This window comes from Liolophura sinensis, chromosome 6 (assembly GCF_032854445.1).
Source record: "Liolophura sinensis isolate JHLJ2023 chromosome 6, CUHK_Ljap_v2, whole genome shotgun sequence".
NCBI lineage: Eukaryota > Metazoa > Mollusca > Polyplacophora > Chitonida > Chitonidae > Liolophura > Liolophura sinensis.
In genome coordinates, this window is record NC_088300.1 from 66698458 (window position 1) to 66715018 (window position 16561).

Sequence of the window (16561 nt, forward strand, 5' to 3'; positions counted from 1 at the left end):
CATGGACAGGGAGATGAAGGCTTTGCGGAAGTCATTGGAACAGAGTAAAGATGTCAGTTCTCGTATCAAAGAGCTGGAGAAGGAAAAGCGTGACATTTTCCAGCAGTTGTCAGTGGAAAAGAAAACAGTGGCCTCACTAAGAGAGGTATGATGATACGTTTATTTTATATTTTATTCAGTATGGTTGAGCATTGCTCCTTGACAGCTCCAAAACATTTTTACCATGAATGACGCTTAATGGGCATCCGCAAGATGGACTGTTTAAGTTGTAAAGACTTTGTGTGATATAAGATGTGTTAAATGATAAGGATAAAGATAATCTGGTCTGTTTTTCCAAACTTGCAAGACATCAGAACCAATTTTGGAAGACTGTGTGAATATGATAAATTTTGTTCCAACTTTTTCACAAGAAAACGCCAGTTCACCCCATGTAGCCACAAATGCCATTGCACTAATGGTTTTGACATGATGTAATCAGGGAAATTGCCTTACTTACATGTTGGCTTATGACTAAAGATTCTAGTTTCTCTTTGAATTGCAAAATGGCCTTAGGCTAAGACAGAGATTTATTACCTGCTTATCGGTTGAAAGAGAGAAATCTTCTGGTTCCATGTGTTAAGCTAATCATGGTTCAACTTCTATATATTCTCTTGATCCTAAATTCAGAAAAGAAAAAAAATTTTCATTAGTTCGTTCCCATTATCTGTTAGTTGGGGAGCTGGCTTTAGTGGTAAAGACGCTTGTCTTTCAACATGACATTAGTTTCAGTTTCAGTCTCAGCCTCAGACAGGAAACCATATAAATTTCCCGCCAGCACAGCTCTTGAGGCGATGGTTCCCATAAATAATCTACAGCGCTCCTCTGGCCATTTAGGTGGTGTTACATGAAGTTCATTGGTGAAAAACTCTTGACTACTTCATTAAACCCTAATCAAATAAATAGTTACGCCAGCCTGATTCACTAATACCTTTGATCAATATGAAGTCAATTCAAGTACAACAGTTTGTCAGTAGAACCTGATGATTGACATTTGCCATTGACCGCCATGTTTATGTTGATAGGACCTGTTTAATGAGAAGTTACGCACACAGCAGCTGAGTAATGACCTTGAGAGGTTACACCAAGAGCTGGAACACATCGGGATTAACAGAGACAAGCTGACCTTGGCCCAGACATCTCAGGAAGACAAGTATGTACTGATTTCTGCTGATTATAAAACTGTATCAACCATTCCAAACATTTTTTATCAGTTTTGGATCTGTGTTGCTGTTAAGGAGATTGTGATGATAAATCTAAGCTAATAGAGCTTTCTGGATTGTCAGTCAAGAGACACATTTTGCCAATTTTAATTTTTGGAAATATGTGTATGTCGATCAGATGTTCAGTCATTTTGGGATGCCACATTTGCTTTCACTGAATGAACGGAATAAAAAATAATGTTATAAGAAGAGATGGGTGAGATATTCAGGATGTGGGACAGATCCATTGATTTAAAGTGGTTTAACTTAAAGGGCTGATATGACAGGGGCCTCCCTCGGCCAAGGCAGTTAGCACACCAGCATGGCACAATGACCCAGGGGCCTCTTAACAACGCAGTCTCTGTAAATTCAAGTTCATCTCATAGTGGATTCCTCTCCGGCCGTACATGGGAAGGTCTACCAGCAACCTGCAGATGGTTTCCTCCGAGCTTTGTCCAGTTTCCTCCCACCATGATGATGGCTGCCGTCGTATAAGTGAAATATTCTTGAGTACAGCATAAAACACCTATCAAGTGATTAAAAAAATATTTTGAGACAAGATGAGTGCAGCTCAGCTTTAAAATACAGTTTTCCTGGGAATAGTATTAAAAATTGTTATGTGATTTTTGGGCAGAAGACAAATTAACAGTTAAAAGTACATGTTATATTGTTGCCGGATTGTAAAGATTGTCAGGTGTGTGAAAAACATGAATGCTCCTTCAAAAAATAGTGTTATTACTCCTACAGTCGATACAAAGCTTTAGAGAGTATGATGGAGGAAACGTTGACCAAGAATATGCAGATCAAAGAAGAGAAAATCCATGCATTAGAGAGCAGGTTAGAACAAGTTTTTATTTTAAATGTGTCATTTGTACTTTAGAGGCATTTGATTGTTACAAAAGACTATTATTTCATGATTTAATTGGATGCTTTTTGTATTTACATGATTAGAGGATAAGTTCAAAAGTTGTCAGTGTCCACTATTATGAATTTTGATAAGGAAATGTTGTAATAAATGCTGTGGTAGAAGAGTTATATCTTTTGTTCAGAAATATTACTAACTTAAGCTGTGTTTACATGATACATTTTTATCAAAATCATGATGTTTGAACTGTTTTACTTGAAAAGTATGACAAAATTGCACTTGTCTGATTTTCATTCAACTAATTGCAAATCACACTGTGTGAATACAGCTGTATTCAGAATGCAGCCTCATAAGTCAATCTGAGAGCTTTTGTAGTGCCTTTCTATTGGTGTATATTTTGTTGGAATTGTTCCTTTTCCAGGCTTGAGGAATCTAAGAGCCGTAACATAAAGCTTCAGGATGAGTTCCGTCTGGTGATGCGGGAATGTGAGTCTTTGAAGCAGAGGTATGAGGAGGAGAGTCTGGCAAAGACTGGAGACAGGTAGGTACTTCAACAAGATTTATGCTGAATTACCTCCCCTGGCACAATTCAAAAATTTGTTTCAGCTGCGTGTAAATAGAAATAAATTATTAGTATATGGATGTTGACAAATGATCTAAGTACATGTAGACACTATAACTAAAAAAGGGCAATGATTCTGAGAAATTGATGAAAATGAGATACATATTTCAAAACTGATCTCCACTACATATTGTTGTTTTAGAGTCAGTGGCAAGCATAGGATTCACCTTGCCTATGTACATACATGTATACCACTGTATATACACACCCTCATACATGTAATGAAACATAAATGTACATTCACCTACACATAGGTGAATTCATACATTGATATACCCAGGTTACTTTGACATTAGCCTTGTGCCTTCCTGGGACCTTTGACTGGCCGGAATAGCACATTTGGCAGAGCGTCCTCTTCAGGAACGGTAGATCCAGGATCAATCCTGGGTCGAGTCACACCTAAGACTTTAAAAGAGGAAGTTGTAACTTCCACGCTTGGCGTTCAGCATGAAGGGGATAGTGCAACGACTGATTGATCTGTATCAGTATAATGGCATGGGCGAGGCGGCTTACTTGCCTTCGGTAAGTCGTCTCAGTGAAGCAGCACTAGATAAAAGAGTGGTGGAAATCCGTCCTGCTACAAAGAGGCACATTACTTACACCCTAAGGATTCCTTCGTCATATGACTGAAAAATTGTTGAGTAAGACGTTAAACCCCAAGCACTCACTCACTCACTCACTCCAGGGACCTTTGACAACATATCCTAGCAAACTTAAGGTACTTAAACAATCCAGAAGCTAAATGTGATACATAAGCCCTACTGCAAATAAATTTCATTCGTTTTACATTATATATTTTCAGCCATGGTAACCGTCCAGTACCACCACCCAAACCAGGCAACTCCACACGGGAAATTCTAAAGCTGAAAGACCATCTGGTTGAAGTGGAAAGATCAGTGAGTTGTCTCCCCTTACTATCTAAATTGCCACTGCTTTTCAGTCCAACATGATTAAATTGAAACTTGATTGATTTCTATCTGTAACTGATAAAACGCAAGATTGTTCATGTTTGGAAGATGTTGATCTAGAAGTTTTGTTCATTACCAGGAATTTCAATGCGAACCTTGTATTATTTCAGAATGCCACCCTACTGGCAGAAAACAAGAGTCTCAAGTCACACAATGACTCCCTAAACCAGCAGCTTCAGAGAATGGAGTCTCAGTCTTCCTCCGTCCAGTCCCACGTGATGTCGCTCCAGGGGCAGACGAGTGCTCTGCAGAATGACAAGGCACGACTCCAGGTGGAGAACACCACGCTGCAGTCACAGTGTGCGTCATTCATGTCCCAGGTGACTGGTCTACAGGGCCAGCTCAGTGGACTAGAGTCAGATCATGAACGGCTCATTAATTCACACGAACAGTTGCAAAGTGCTCACGAACAACTGGTGATGGATCATGAAGCTTTGCAGCGCCTCCACGAACAGTTGACGGTGGAGTACGAGGGTCTGATATCTGAACACGGCTCTCTAAAATCTCTGTTCAAGGCTGCAAAAGAAGAAGTTAAGGATCTTCACGAACAAATAGACAGTCTTCTGCAGGGGAAAAACGATGTGAGCAAGATTCGCAATACTCTCGAAAGAGAGCGTGAACAGCTGAAGATGGAGTTAAAGTCATTGGGAAATTTACAAATGGACTACAACCGTCTGCGTGATGACCATGATCGGGTGAAAAGCACTCATGAGAACTTGAATAGGGATTTCAAAGATGTGTTGGTGGAACTTAAAAACACGAAGACGGAATATAACAATTTACAACTGAAGCATGCGGAGCTGCAGGGTAGCATGGGGGACTGTAAAGATCAGATCCACACTATGGATGTAGAAATGGTCAAGCTTGCAGACAGGTGTGAGGTAAGGTGACGATGGACTGTTCTCATAAAACAGGTTCAGATCTGAAGAGTTTCAGATTTCAGTATTAGACTGTCAATATCTAAATCATGATCAGAGTACTGGATTTGTGTTTAGCTATTTCGAACGCTTTAATATTGATATTTTTATCTGCGACAAAATATGCGTAACTGAGTGGTTATTAAGAAATATGAAATAAGCCTTGAAAATGAAAATTTTACCTCTTTTTTTTTTTTTTTTTTTTTTCTTCATTTTCCTTAAAAACCATACTCTTCAGTTATCCTTTACTAATACTTTGATATCAATGGCCATTTCAGAGCATGTGTCAGATGAACAGTAAGCTAGAGGAGGAAAACCGCGCCCTTATGTTACAGGTACAGACCTTACTGAACCAGAACCAGGAAATGCTGACTCAGGCTCTGGACAGTAAAGACCACCTGGGTGAAACCGAGAGAGCTTACCTGTGAGTAGAACTCCTATACTCAAGGTCATGACCTGCCAGGTTAATGACAAAAAAAAAAATTTTTTTTTTTTTTTTATATATAAATACAGCTTTTCAGACTGAGAGCGTTATGTTCAGTGTAAAGGGGCTCACTTGCCGGATTCTGACAGGTTAACTGGTCTTAAAAAAGGTGTTTTTGAAGTCTGTTTGCAAAATAGGGTGATATGCTTTTGGGAACATAAGTTTCAGCAACAAAAGTAATATTTGTGTCATTTATTTGCCTCTGAAAATGCAGTTTTGGGGCAGAATTTTAGGTCATTTATTGAAGGCCACCCTGGTTGGGGAAAGCTATTTTAAAGTAAAATATTAACTTTTAAAAGAAGAAAAGAATACATGTACATCTTGTAACACTATTGTTGTATACAAGTGGATGGGATAATTAACTTACATACAATGGGTACAGTAATGTAAGTATTTGTAAAATTATAGTTGGTGCCATTTGACTTTTTAAGGAGGCTGCACATGCTATCAACTCTAAATTTCACAATACAAGTACAGAATGCATAAATTGATGCTGCATGAGTTTCGAATTTAAATGCATAGTTTGCTTTACATTAATTATTGGTAAACTGCATAAATCTGCATGCACTAACATGGAGCAGGTGAAATTATAAAAAGCAATATGGTTATCTGCTTAATACCTACTGGCACTTACGACAGGTACCTTGACAAAACTTTTTGAATTAATTTCTCCAAACTTTGTTAAAACATGACCAAGGTGTTCTGGGTTTGAAGTTTATAACGCAATGTCATGTTGGAGAAGAGATTCAAAATATAACTGTAAAGTTTTGTGAAAATGCCTGTGATCAGTAGGCATACTGTATTGCTATACTATGCCAATTCAATATTTTAAAAATATTTTGTATTATCAAACAGTTAAACAGACTAGTTCTTATTGCTGACAGATAAAACAAAATTACTGCATAAATGTTCTAGCTGTCAATTGGGTTGGCTTACTGTTTATCTTTGATTTGGCTTTTGTCAGAAGGCATCTGTCTGCATTGAACCACATATTTGCATTTTGATTGTTCCTTTATGACAAATGTTGATTAATTTATATGGCTATTATTAGTGTTTCAGGGGACAATATTATATATTCTCTCTGTACTCTGTGAATAATAGGGTCATATATTTATTACATTACACATCTGGTGTGTTTCCATGAAAATGCATTAGTGTTTGTGATTACTTGATAGTTCTGCAAAGCGTAGGAATATATGTACAGGAACCCACGCTCTTGTAGAATTATCTTCAAGATCAAGTCAAGGTCAGATGGAGGATGCTTAATGATGTCTAGTGCATCACTGGTGATCACATGACTGCATCATACTACTGGGATAGAATATCTTGACATAATATTTGAATGAATGAGTAATTATGGGTTAATGCTGCTTCAACAATATTGCAGCGATATTGTGATGAGAACGGGCTGATATTTCACAAATGCTATAAACTAACTTGCATGGTTATGGGGCTTTCATGGGCCATGGTGTCATTAATCCACAGGGAGAAATTGGCTGATTTGAGACGGCAGAAAGAGAAACTAGAAGAGAAGATCATGGAGCAATATAAGCTGGGACGATGGGATGTCTCGCCCAGAAAGTAAGACTGTGTGATCGCTACTGACATGTGTTCTATCTATCTGAACCGTCAAAACTGCGTCCACTCGGTTCATGATCTATATTTGTTGTGTGCAACAGTGGCCAGTTTTACTCTATCATAGAGAGCATAGTTCTAGCTTCACTAAGTGTTGCAAATTTAAGTATATGATTCATATTATGCCAACTGACAAATGCTTGCATGTACTACCATACTAACAAAATAACAGACCAGGTGATTGATAAATATTTAATTTAACCTATTTGCATTTTATATACACTGTGACAACACATTTACATGAAGAGGTGCACTCATGTATTTGTGGAATTCACCAGCACATTGTTTCCAGTGAAAAATAGTAATGTCCTTGTACTTGATATTGAACTGAAATCAGTCTGTTTGGTTGTCATGGTTTGATATTGAACTGAAATCAGTCTGTTTGGTTGTCATGGTTTGGTATTGAACTGAAATCAGTCTGTTTGGTTGTCATGGTTTGGTATTTTACGGACATGATTCATTTGGAATGGCATCATATGAAGCTCAAAAACATGTGAAGTTGTGGTAGTTAATGCAAACTATTACATCCCACCCCCTCCCCTTATGTTTCTGGAAATTAAAAATATGTTGTTCATTAGTTAAACTAACTATGTGAAAAAAGAGAAAGTGTGTATTTCTGTTGCAGTTGCATGTGTATTGGCTTAAAAGAGCAGACCAGATATCTCAAAAGTCAAAACAGCTTGTAGCTTGTTGATTAGAGTCAGCAAGAGTTGTGAATCTTGTGGTCAAATGACCTGATAGTGAAACCTCTGTAATATCAAACTATGACCCTAAACCAACGTCAAAAATCAAATTGAGGGGATTTAATGTCAGTGTTTGTTGCAGTAATGAATGGGGGATATTTTTTTTTAAAAGGGTGAGGTTTGATCATTTTGAATCAGGACACTGAAATGACAACTGTTCTCATTTTTACAGGAAAGCTGGTATTGGATCTACAATAGTGAGGAAGGCAAAGGGTTTGATTACCAGGGTAGGTTTATTTGTAACTAGCTTCAACACATACATAGGACAGTTGATCACAGTGCTGACTTACAGTGAACAATGAATGATGCTCTCCAGTTTTGACGTATTGATCGAAATTCACTTGCAACATTTGACTAGACACAAAAGCACAGATTTGACACAGTCTGTTCACTCAAGTGGATTCTGATCTCAGATAAGCCATTCCTAATCGGTTGTAATTTACACACCTAGTCATAAGCTATTCTTGGTTAGGTTGTAAGTTTTAATAACTTTAATAATACATTTAGATCATTACAAAGGTCAGGGACAATTTCTACAAAGTCAAAATGTGAAATATGATCATAAAGCTTGTCATTATGAAATAAAATTTTGTCCACCTCTTCAGTGTTATCTTAAGCCAAATGCATCCAAATTTCAACTTGCAGTACCAAAATCTGAGCTCTGTGGAAAGTTTTTGAATTTTGACTTAAGCCAGGATTTGCTTTGTGGAATCAGCCACTGGAATTGTTGTCAGTAGGTCATAGGCTTCATTCAGTAGAACAGGAGCTATACTAGGTTAGCTACAGAGATTAAAGTGGTAGGCTATTTCCATTGATCATTAGCTACAGTATCACTGAAAGTTATGAGTTGTAATTAAGAAGTTAAAAGTTGCATGTAGTAGACTATACTTCAGAGGTCATTGAAAGCCTTTTGGTGAAACATTTCAAAAACCACACTGGCTGAGTCAAATCAACTTAATGTATTTCTATTCCCTGCAGGCACATAGAAGTCGAAGTCGCCCTAACCTAGCTGAAAGCCCTGATGACTCCTCTGTAGGGTCATATGGAGAGTCCAATGACATGATGGAGGGGAGCAGAAAACTCACTTGTAAGTTATTTATCCACGCAATTGATTTTTTCGAATTCTCTTCGCAGATACATGTACTGTTACCTTGATACCTTTATAAAAAAAACAAACAAACAAGAATTTTGCCTTTGGAGATAGCCCTAATACAAAATGTGCCCTGGCATTATGTTACAACCAAAGTGTGTAAGATTGGGGGTACATTTACCACACTATATTTATCTTAGTGATTATTGCAGTCATCACTTAAAGAATACTTCCGTGTTCAAGGGGGTTAGCACGCCAGTGCAACCCAACGGCCAAGGAGCCTCTCACCAATGCGGTAGCTGCGAGTTCGTCCAGTTCATGCTAGCTTCCTCTCCAGCTATATGCGTGAAGGTCTGTCAGCAACCTGTGGATGGCTGTGGGTTTCCACCCAGTTTCCTCCCACCGTCGTATAAGTGAAATATTCTTGAGTATGGCAGAAAAAAAACAAATAAATTTTAAAAAAAAAAACAATACTTTCAGTGATTGCTGATTGTACATGCATATAATCAGTCAAACCATAACATTTTGTACATTTTTGTTCTATATCGCCAAAATACCACTCCCACTGATAGATATTTCCATAAATTGCAAGTTAATTCTTTTATATTCACATCTGGAGGTGAGATTATATTCTTTCAGGAATAGAATACATCATAATTAACTTACATCATCTCTTCTTTTCTTTTACAAGAAATCCCACTGTTTCTTGTATACGTGCTTGTCTTGTATTTTACAAAGGTTTACAGGCTTTGTGAATTTCTATTTTGTTATAATAGGCCTGATCAAACTTTTTGTACTTTGTACAAACAGCTTTTTATTGGCACATCCCCCTATATCTTGATGGGCTGATAAAGGTGTTGATGCCATTTATCAGAGCCTCTTGAAATTGAATTTTTCTTGGTTCCCTCTGCCTTCTTTTTATCACATTATGTGAGAAAGAAAGATGTAATATGTGATGTGTGATTTATACTTTCCTTGAGTTCTGCTTAGTCTTCTCCGCCCATTAACTCAACTGTCATTGTTTTAAATGTGGAGAAAACATAAAAATTACATACAGTACAGGTGAAAGAGTGGGAAAAGTTAGTCAGAAATGTGGTCTTCAGTATTTTTTTGTTTTTTCTTTAAAGAGGAAAAAAACACTTAAAATGCTTTTGGTATGGTGGGTATTTAGGACCACCTCTTGGTATATATTGTCTTTGTTTAATAATGTTATAAATGAGCATGAACCATGTGTTTTATAAATATATTCCATTAGAATTTCTTGTTTTCAGCTAACAAGTGTGTTCAGTCTGTGATCATATTTATATTTTTAATATAATCACAAATATTATCATAATTCAGATTAATGACGTGTTTGGATGTAATCAACAAATTTATATTTGGACAAATTTATTAAATGTGCATCTCACCATTATTTAAAAAATTGTTAAGACGATATATACCAAATACCTGGTCCCAAATATCCACCATACAAAAATATTTTCAAATACTCTTTCCTCCTGAAAGAAAAAACCCTGAAAAAGACCATATTTTGCAAATCAGATTTCAGGTTTTTTCATCTCTTTTGGGCATTATTTTTATGTTTTCTTCTCCTTTAATATTGAACATGATGTTGTTATATTGGTCATGTTGAATGACCAATATAACTGAATGGCTAAGGTATAAATTGACTTCAGAATCCAGGTCGAAATGCAAGGACATTTTGATACCCTTTATTAAATTTATAGCAGAACCTAAAAATGCCCGTATTATGAGGACTTATGTATGATAACTTTTGCTTCAGTGCTGATAAAAACTCCTTATATTACTGTAGACTGAATGTACAAAAATGTATAAATAATATTGGCACTATACATGTAATTTGTTCTGTAAGTTAAGGTGCCTTAATACCTGAAATATTTGGCCCTGGTCTTCAAAAATCAGTCAGGGTTATGTCAGGGTGCCGGTTTTGTTAGTCTTTTATCTCTAAGGTTTAGTTGGATGACATTATCCCAAATGACTGTTTGTTTAGCTGAAGAGATTAAGAACAGGCGGAAAAGTGCAGGTCACCTGACTGGCAACTCAAATCTGTCCTCCATGAACAAAAGTCTGGCAAAGTCGAGCAGCGCCCTGAATTATCGTCCTGAAGAAACCAATCAGTTCAGAGGTAACTTTGTCCTGTAGATTAGATCACCTCTGCACATTTTGCTCACTTGTTCACCTTGTTTGCGGCACAGTTTTCCATTTGCCACGTTTTTGGAGGAATTAAACTCTATCATAGATCTGCCTACTCGTTTCATGTGCGAATTTTACTAACTCAAGACTGAAGGTGTTCTAAAATGTTTTTAGCTTTTTAAATGAATTGAAAAAGACTCTAGAAATGAAAGTACCTGTGTGGTAAAGAATCATATCATGTAAAGCACTTTCAAATTTAGCTGGCCTTCTGTATGCTTGACTAACAGCTTTTGGTTTATTGACAAGTTTGCCCATGCAAAATTAAGCACAAATGTTAATGCTTTGTGAACAATTGCCGTCTAACCAAATTAGATGCTATTTTAGATGTTAGAAATAAACTGTGTGTCACTAGTACAACAACAAATATTTGTTACCACCGTAGGTTCTCGATCCACAGAAGATATTACTAAGTGTGATTTATCGCTTAATACAAAGAAAGGCATGGATATCTCTGGCTACCATGGTAATTCTGCAAAGTTAGGTTCAGGTGAGCTGTCATTATTGTCTGAGCGTCAAGTCTTGGTGTTGTCATGTGCACAATAGACAGCAAAGTGATGTTCTTGATGTACTTTGCACTGCAATCGGCAGTCAGTGCTGGATGATACAGTGAGATTGAACGGCTTGTCGTCCAGCTTTAAGTGTTGCATAATTAACCTGAGATGTAGCCAGATGCTTGCAGTGAATCGTCATTTTTTAGTTCTCTTGAACGTACAATTATGTACAGCTTAAATACATGAAGAAAAGACTGCGGTGGTTTGTCAGGAATTATTTATTTTCATGCAGGTAAAATTTGTAGTATGTTGTCATTTATTGTTAACGTGCTGTATTGGTTTTGACCGTTTTTTATATCCCATGTCTACACGATATGCATTCGTGTGATGTTTTTGTTTTTATTCACTATCACCAATAAAAAATAGCGAGTGGCTACCTGTATTGCTGCCTTGACATCGGTAAGACAACACATGTGCACAACAAACCACTTTGTTCTTAAAATGATCCAATAAAACTCCAGACATTTCAAACAAGCTAAAATATTTCACATTATTATGTCCTCGGATTTGATTATTCACAATGAAAGTTGCATATTAACATTGGTCAGCTAAATTTAGATTGCACATTTTTTGAGAGCTATTATGTATTTGTTTTTTTTGTTTTTTTTTTATTCATCTGTTTCCAGCTGCATGCGCATTCTTCACTTACATGTTGTTGTTGCAAATAATGTGGCATTCTTTCAGGCTGCCATCACTGAAGTCAGATCTTGTAGCCGCCCTCTGTACATGGCTCCCTATACTGTCTTGTAACTTATTAGATGCACAATAACTCCTGGTTCCAATTTTGTTAGTCGGAAAAGTGCAGGTCATCTGACACTTTCTAAAGAATGGAAGCCAGAAATCAATTGGACTAAGAAGTAAATATTAGTATTAAAAAGTAATGAGTTTAATGGCATTCACCTATTGACACCTATGACCTGCAGGTATGAATTCAAACTAAAACTTCAGTTACATATAAAAATTACTGCTTTTACTTTTAAAATGTCCCATCTTTTTTTTCAGAAGTGATGCTTAAACTCTCTTACATTCTCTATCTACATTATAGGGGTTGTCTCTCATGGTTATATGTCTTCTCACCAGATGGCAGGTCTTACAGCACAGGAGATGATGATGGTGGATTCCGCAGCATTTCCCCCTCCCCCAGGGACAACGGACGGCTATCACCAGGCAGCCAAATGGTTTCGTTAGAAGAATTTCTGCTAGAAAGTAACAGTTCCCCTGATCCCCAGGTACAGCTCTGACTTAATGTGCTTTCTTTAATAACCAATTAGTTCACAAATTCTTCTGGCCAGACAGAAAAATAGATGTACCTTCCAAATATGCCAAAGTGGCTCCATAGAATGGAAAACAACTATAAATTCAATATCCTTTTGCCCTAAATATGCTGAAGTATGCACATTGCAGATACGTGGATGCTTAAAACAGGTCAATCAAAAAAATGTCCTTCCCTGTGATGTATCAAGTGGAATTAATAGTGGTTTCTTGCCAAGTTTATTAATTTTAAAGGAGTGAAATTAGTATGAATACAACTTGAAAACTACAATGGAAGTAAATCATCCCATTATTTCTGTGTATTTTCCAGCGTAGAATGTTGCATCAGCAAGACACCGATTCTCGGGATGGAAGTGACTCTGTGGAGCGAAACGGTCGCTCTGCATCACAGCCCCCGCCTCAGCCTCGCCGTCATGCACCCCCTCCCCCACCGTCCGACCCACCTCCGCCTCGCCCCAGGAACGTCTCCAGCCCTCCACCCGTGCCACAACACGATCATCAGGATCTCAACATCTCCCGAATGTCCAGGATCTCTGCCTCAAGTGTCGGGAGTTCATCTGAGGAAAAGCCAGAAATGTACAACAACATATTCACCAAAACTTCCACACCAAAAGTGAATAATGATGAATCGCAACAGCAGTATCAGCGACAACACTACAACCGTCCAGGCTCAGCCACAGCAGATCCGTCAAGGAGACAGCCGGCCTTTAACCCTGACCGAAACCACCAGGAAACAACATATGCAACTGTGAATAATTTGTACAGTCAGTCCCACCCTAACCGTAAAAGTCCAGCACCTCCAGATTACCGCAGTTGGAACGGCAGAGAGAGAACATTGTCACCACAACGTCCACCAAAGTCACCAGGGCCAGCCCAGCAGCATTTTACCAACAATAACCTGAACAACCATAGTATGCAGATGCCTAACTATTCTACTCAAAACCGACCTGCCAGTGCTCTCCCATTCCATGGTCGGAAAACCCCTGTAGAGAGAGACTGGCAGCAACACCATCATGGCCAGCCATCTTCACCCATGGTTAACCCCAAACCAAAGTCGTACACACCTCAACCTGCCAGTAGGATTATATCAACCGCTAATCTGAACCGTGATCGTTCCCCACAGCCCGCCCGACCCTCAGGGGACTTCATACACAAACCTAGTCCCTCTTACCCTGCAAATTATAACCCGGTCATGTCCCCGAGACCTGTGAATGGAAGCGGGGACCAGGGTCGACAGTTACCGTCCACACCATCCTCCATGTCAAACTATGGACTGTCCCCTGGAGGCAGAATGACACCCACCAGTAAACCTCAGCGACCACTTCTGTCAGACACATCAAACAGCAACCTGAACAACTCTCAGAGCTCTACCTATGGACAGCCTGTGAATCGTGGGGACCCACAGCCTCTACACCAGTCTAATAATCAAGGGAGACAACCTGTGCCAACCCCACGGCGTACAGCAGAGAGCAGCCAAATGAGTCGGGCAGGGACTTACGCAGATGTGAGTGTACGCTCACCCGAGCAGACTCCAAACAAGGGCATGAACGGACCAGAGAGTCAGCGTCCTGTTCACTCCCGCCAGCCTCAGCAGCAACAGCCAGTGGTTCTGGCCTCTAGACTGGCCTACCCAGCTAACGAACGTACATCGGCCAGTCAGACTCCAACAGCCAGAATACAACCCCAAACCAAACTGAACAATAACAATGGGCCACAACTGTCCAAAGCCAACAGTCCAGAGGGAGAGAAAGGGCCTAAAGAGAACTCTGTTTGGTATGAGTATGGCTGTGTGTGATTCTACTGCGTACTCTACACGCCCACATTGACTCATCGAGCATTCCATTGTCATCATTCTCATCTGTATATAGACGTCACCATTTCTTCCCCCGGCAGTCCTCTTCCTAGCCTTTACTCGCATGTTTTGTACATTTACATGTGCCAGCTAACCCCTCCAGCAGGGCATGCTAACAAACCTGTTTGATCGTCGGGCCTTCTCCCTCAGGTTATCTCCCTTTATTAACATCTATGCAATCCAACCGCTGACACCAGCTTTCCTGGAATTTTGACACATGTTTTATTTGTTTCATTTACACCAGTACTGTGTTTCCTTGTGGTTTGTGTAAGTGTTTTATGTCTGTTCTTTTACGATGATGTGCATCTTGTCCATGATATAACTTTTTTAAGAACAGGGTATCATACATATTCTTCCTCCTTTCTTTTAACCTAATGTTTTTTTTTTTTTACATATAGGTACTCTGCTTTTGTGAAGGTTGAAATTTATAAGAGCGTAACACAAATTAATGAAATGCGTTCTCCTCAATTTATGCACTGATGAACAAAAAAAAGCAGGATTCAAGATTAGCATACAGTAGTCAGACAGATTTGCTCTAAACGAACTTTTGAATAATGTGATTGCTCTAATTTCTTGGATTAGTGATTTACTTGCTAATTCCAGTAGACCAAAACAAAACTAACTCACTCACGTGCTAATGAACACAATTTAAATTTCTTCTAATCATGTGATTAATACTTCATTCATTAGACTCATCGCTAAAACATTGACTTTCACTGAAAATCCATCGAAGAACATGCAAGAAAAAACTTGTACAATAGGTTATCAAATTTCTGTTTATATGTACATATTGTATATTACGTGAAAAACCTGAACTATTTTGATATTGAATGTTTTATAAAACACACTGTAGTTGTCCTGTTGGCTTTCTGGTTGTAGCCCTGTGACTGTCAGCATGTTAATGTCCCTGCTTTCTCTTTGACAGGGGTGTGGGACACATCGTCTGAGACTCAACTCCAACCTAGTTTTCTTTTCTACATGTCCAATTGGACTGATACATTGTCAGGGACTGGTACATAGTTGGGTGGTGGTCACTAGTCTGCTTGTAGCCTTCTGCTGCTGCTGCCAATGAAGTAGCCTTTGGCTGTTACAACTGGCTTCTTTTGTGAAGTACATTGTTAGTTGTGATTGTTTTGTTGTAATAATTAGTGTTTGTGTCAGTGTATATACATTATCATTACTGTTCACATTTTCGCCTGTAATAGTTTCTGACTGATGACAGAAATCATTAAGTTTCTGTTGTGGATGTAAGTAAAGGGCATTAAACTTTGTGAAAAAAAATAACACCTGTCAATGCATTAAGTGTTTATATATTGATACGTAAGAATTTTATGACAAATTTAATTTGCTTACAGCGTTGATTCAAACCTTCAGTTACATTTAATCAATACACTTGTGATTTGAGCTAACAGTGAAAATAATGAATAATGTACTTAACTAGTAATTTGAGAAATTTTGGAACAAAACTGATAAAATGAAATGAAATTTTGAAAAAGGTTAACAGTCTGTGTTATTGTTTTAGATTATTCGTTAACTTGGGTATTGTCAATGACCAATGTCAGCGTGAGCTTTTGAGTTTTATTTCTTTGTTAGAAAATGTTTCATTTCAATCATAGTTTATTTATTTCATGTCAAGTCATTATTTTAGTGTGTTTTGTTTGTCTCTGGTTGTGTTTTTTTTTTTTTTTGGTCCAAATATTTGTCCCATTTGGTCCTTCATGACTCCTCGTTTTTTCAACTGTGTTGTTTTATTTGTCAGCTTTGTGTGGGTTTTAATTTTTTCCTTTTTTCTGTTGCCATTTTTTGTGAAATAAATAGGACCACTCCAATTGTTTTGATCGGATAAATTCTTATTTTTTTATATTTATATAAATATATATTTATATATCTTTATCATTTCATTGTATTTTTTTCTGAAAGTCACATAACGGGGGGGGGGGGGGGATAATTATTGTACACCCTCTAGAGAAATGTTTGGCACCTGAGTACTAAATACAGGACCTTGCGTCTGCAGATGATGTCTAAACAATGGTTCTATGTCCACCAATACAATTATTATTTTTTTTTTTTTTATCCAGTTACATTCCAATCATTGTCAAGTGCATTCTGC

The 16561-nt window shown here is 38.0% G+C and overlaps 1 protein-coding gene across 1 annotated transcript in view; it reads left to right on the top strand.

Moving 5' to 3' along the window:
- Positions 1 to 16289, top strand: part of LOC135466702 (girdin-like) — a 58431-nt gene extending 42142 nt beyond the window's left edge. The window contains 13 exon segments of the mRNA XM_064744353.1: positions 2 to 145; positions 1062 to 1189; positions 1986 to 2075; positions 2525 to 2644; positions 3528 to 3621; positions 3804 to 4574; positions 4889 to 5034; positions 6580 to 6675; positions 7645 to 7699; positions 8451 to 8559; positions 10574 to 10708; positions 12408 to 12556; positions 12910 to 16289. Of these exon segments, the coding sequence (XP_064600423.1) occupies positions 2 to 145; positions 1062 to 1189; positions 1986 to 2075; positions 2525 to 2644; positions 3528 to 3621; positions 3804 to 4574; positions 4889 to 5034; positions 6580 to 6675; positions 7645 to 7699; positions 8451 to 8559; positions 10574 to 10708; positions 12408 to 12556; positions 12910 to 14394 (3522 nt within the window). The 3' untranslated portion in view covers positions 14395 to 16289.
- Positions 16290 to 16561: the final 272 nt, after the last annotated feature.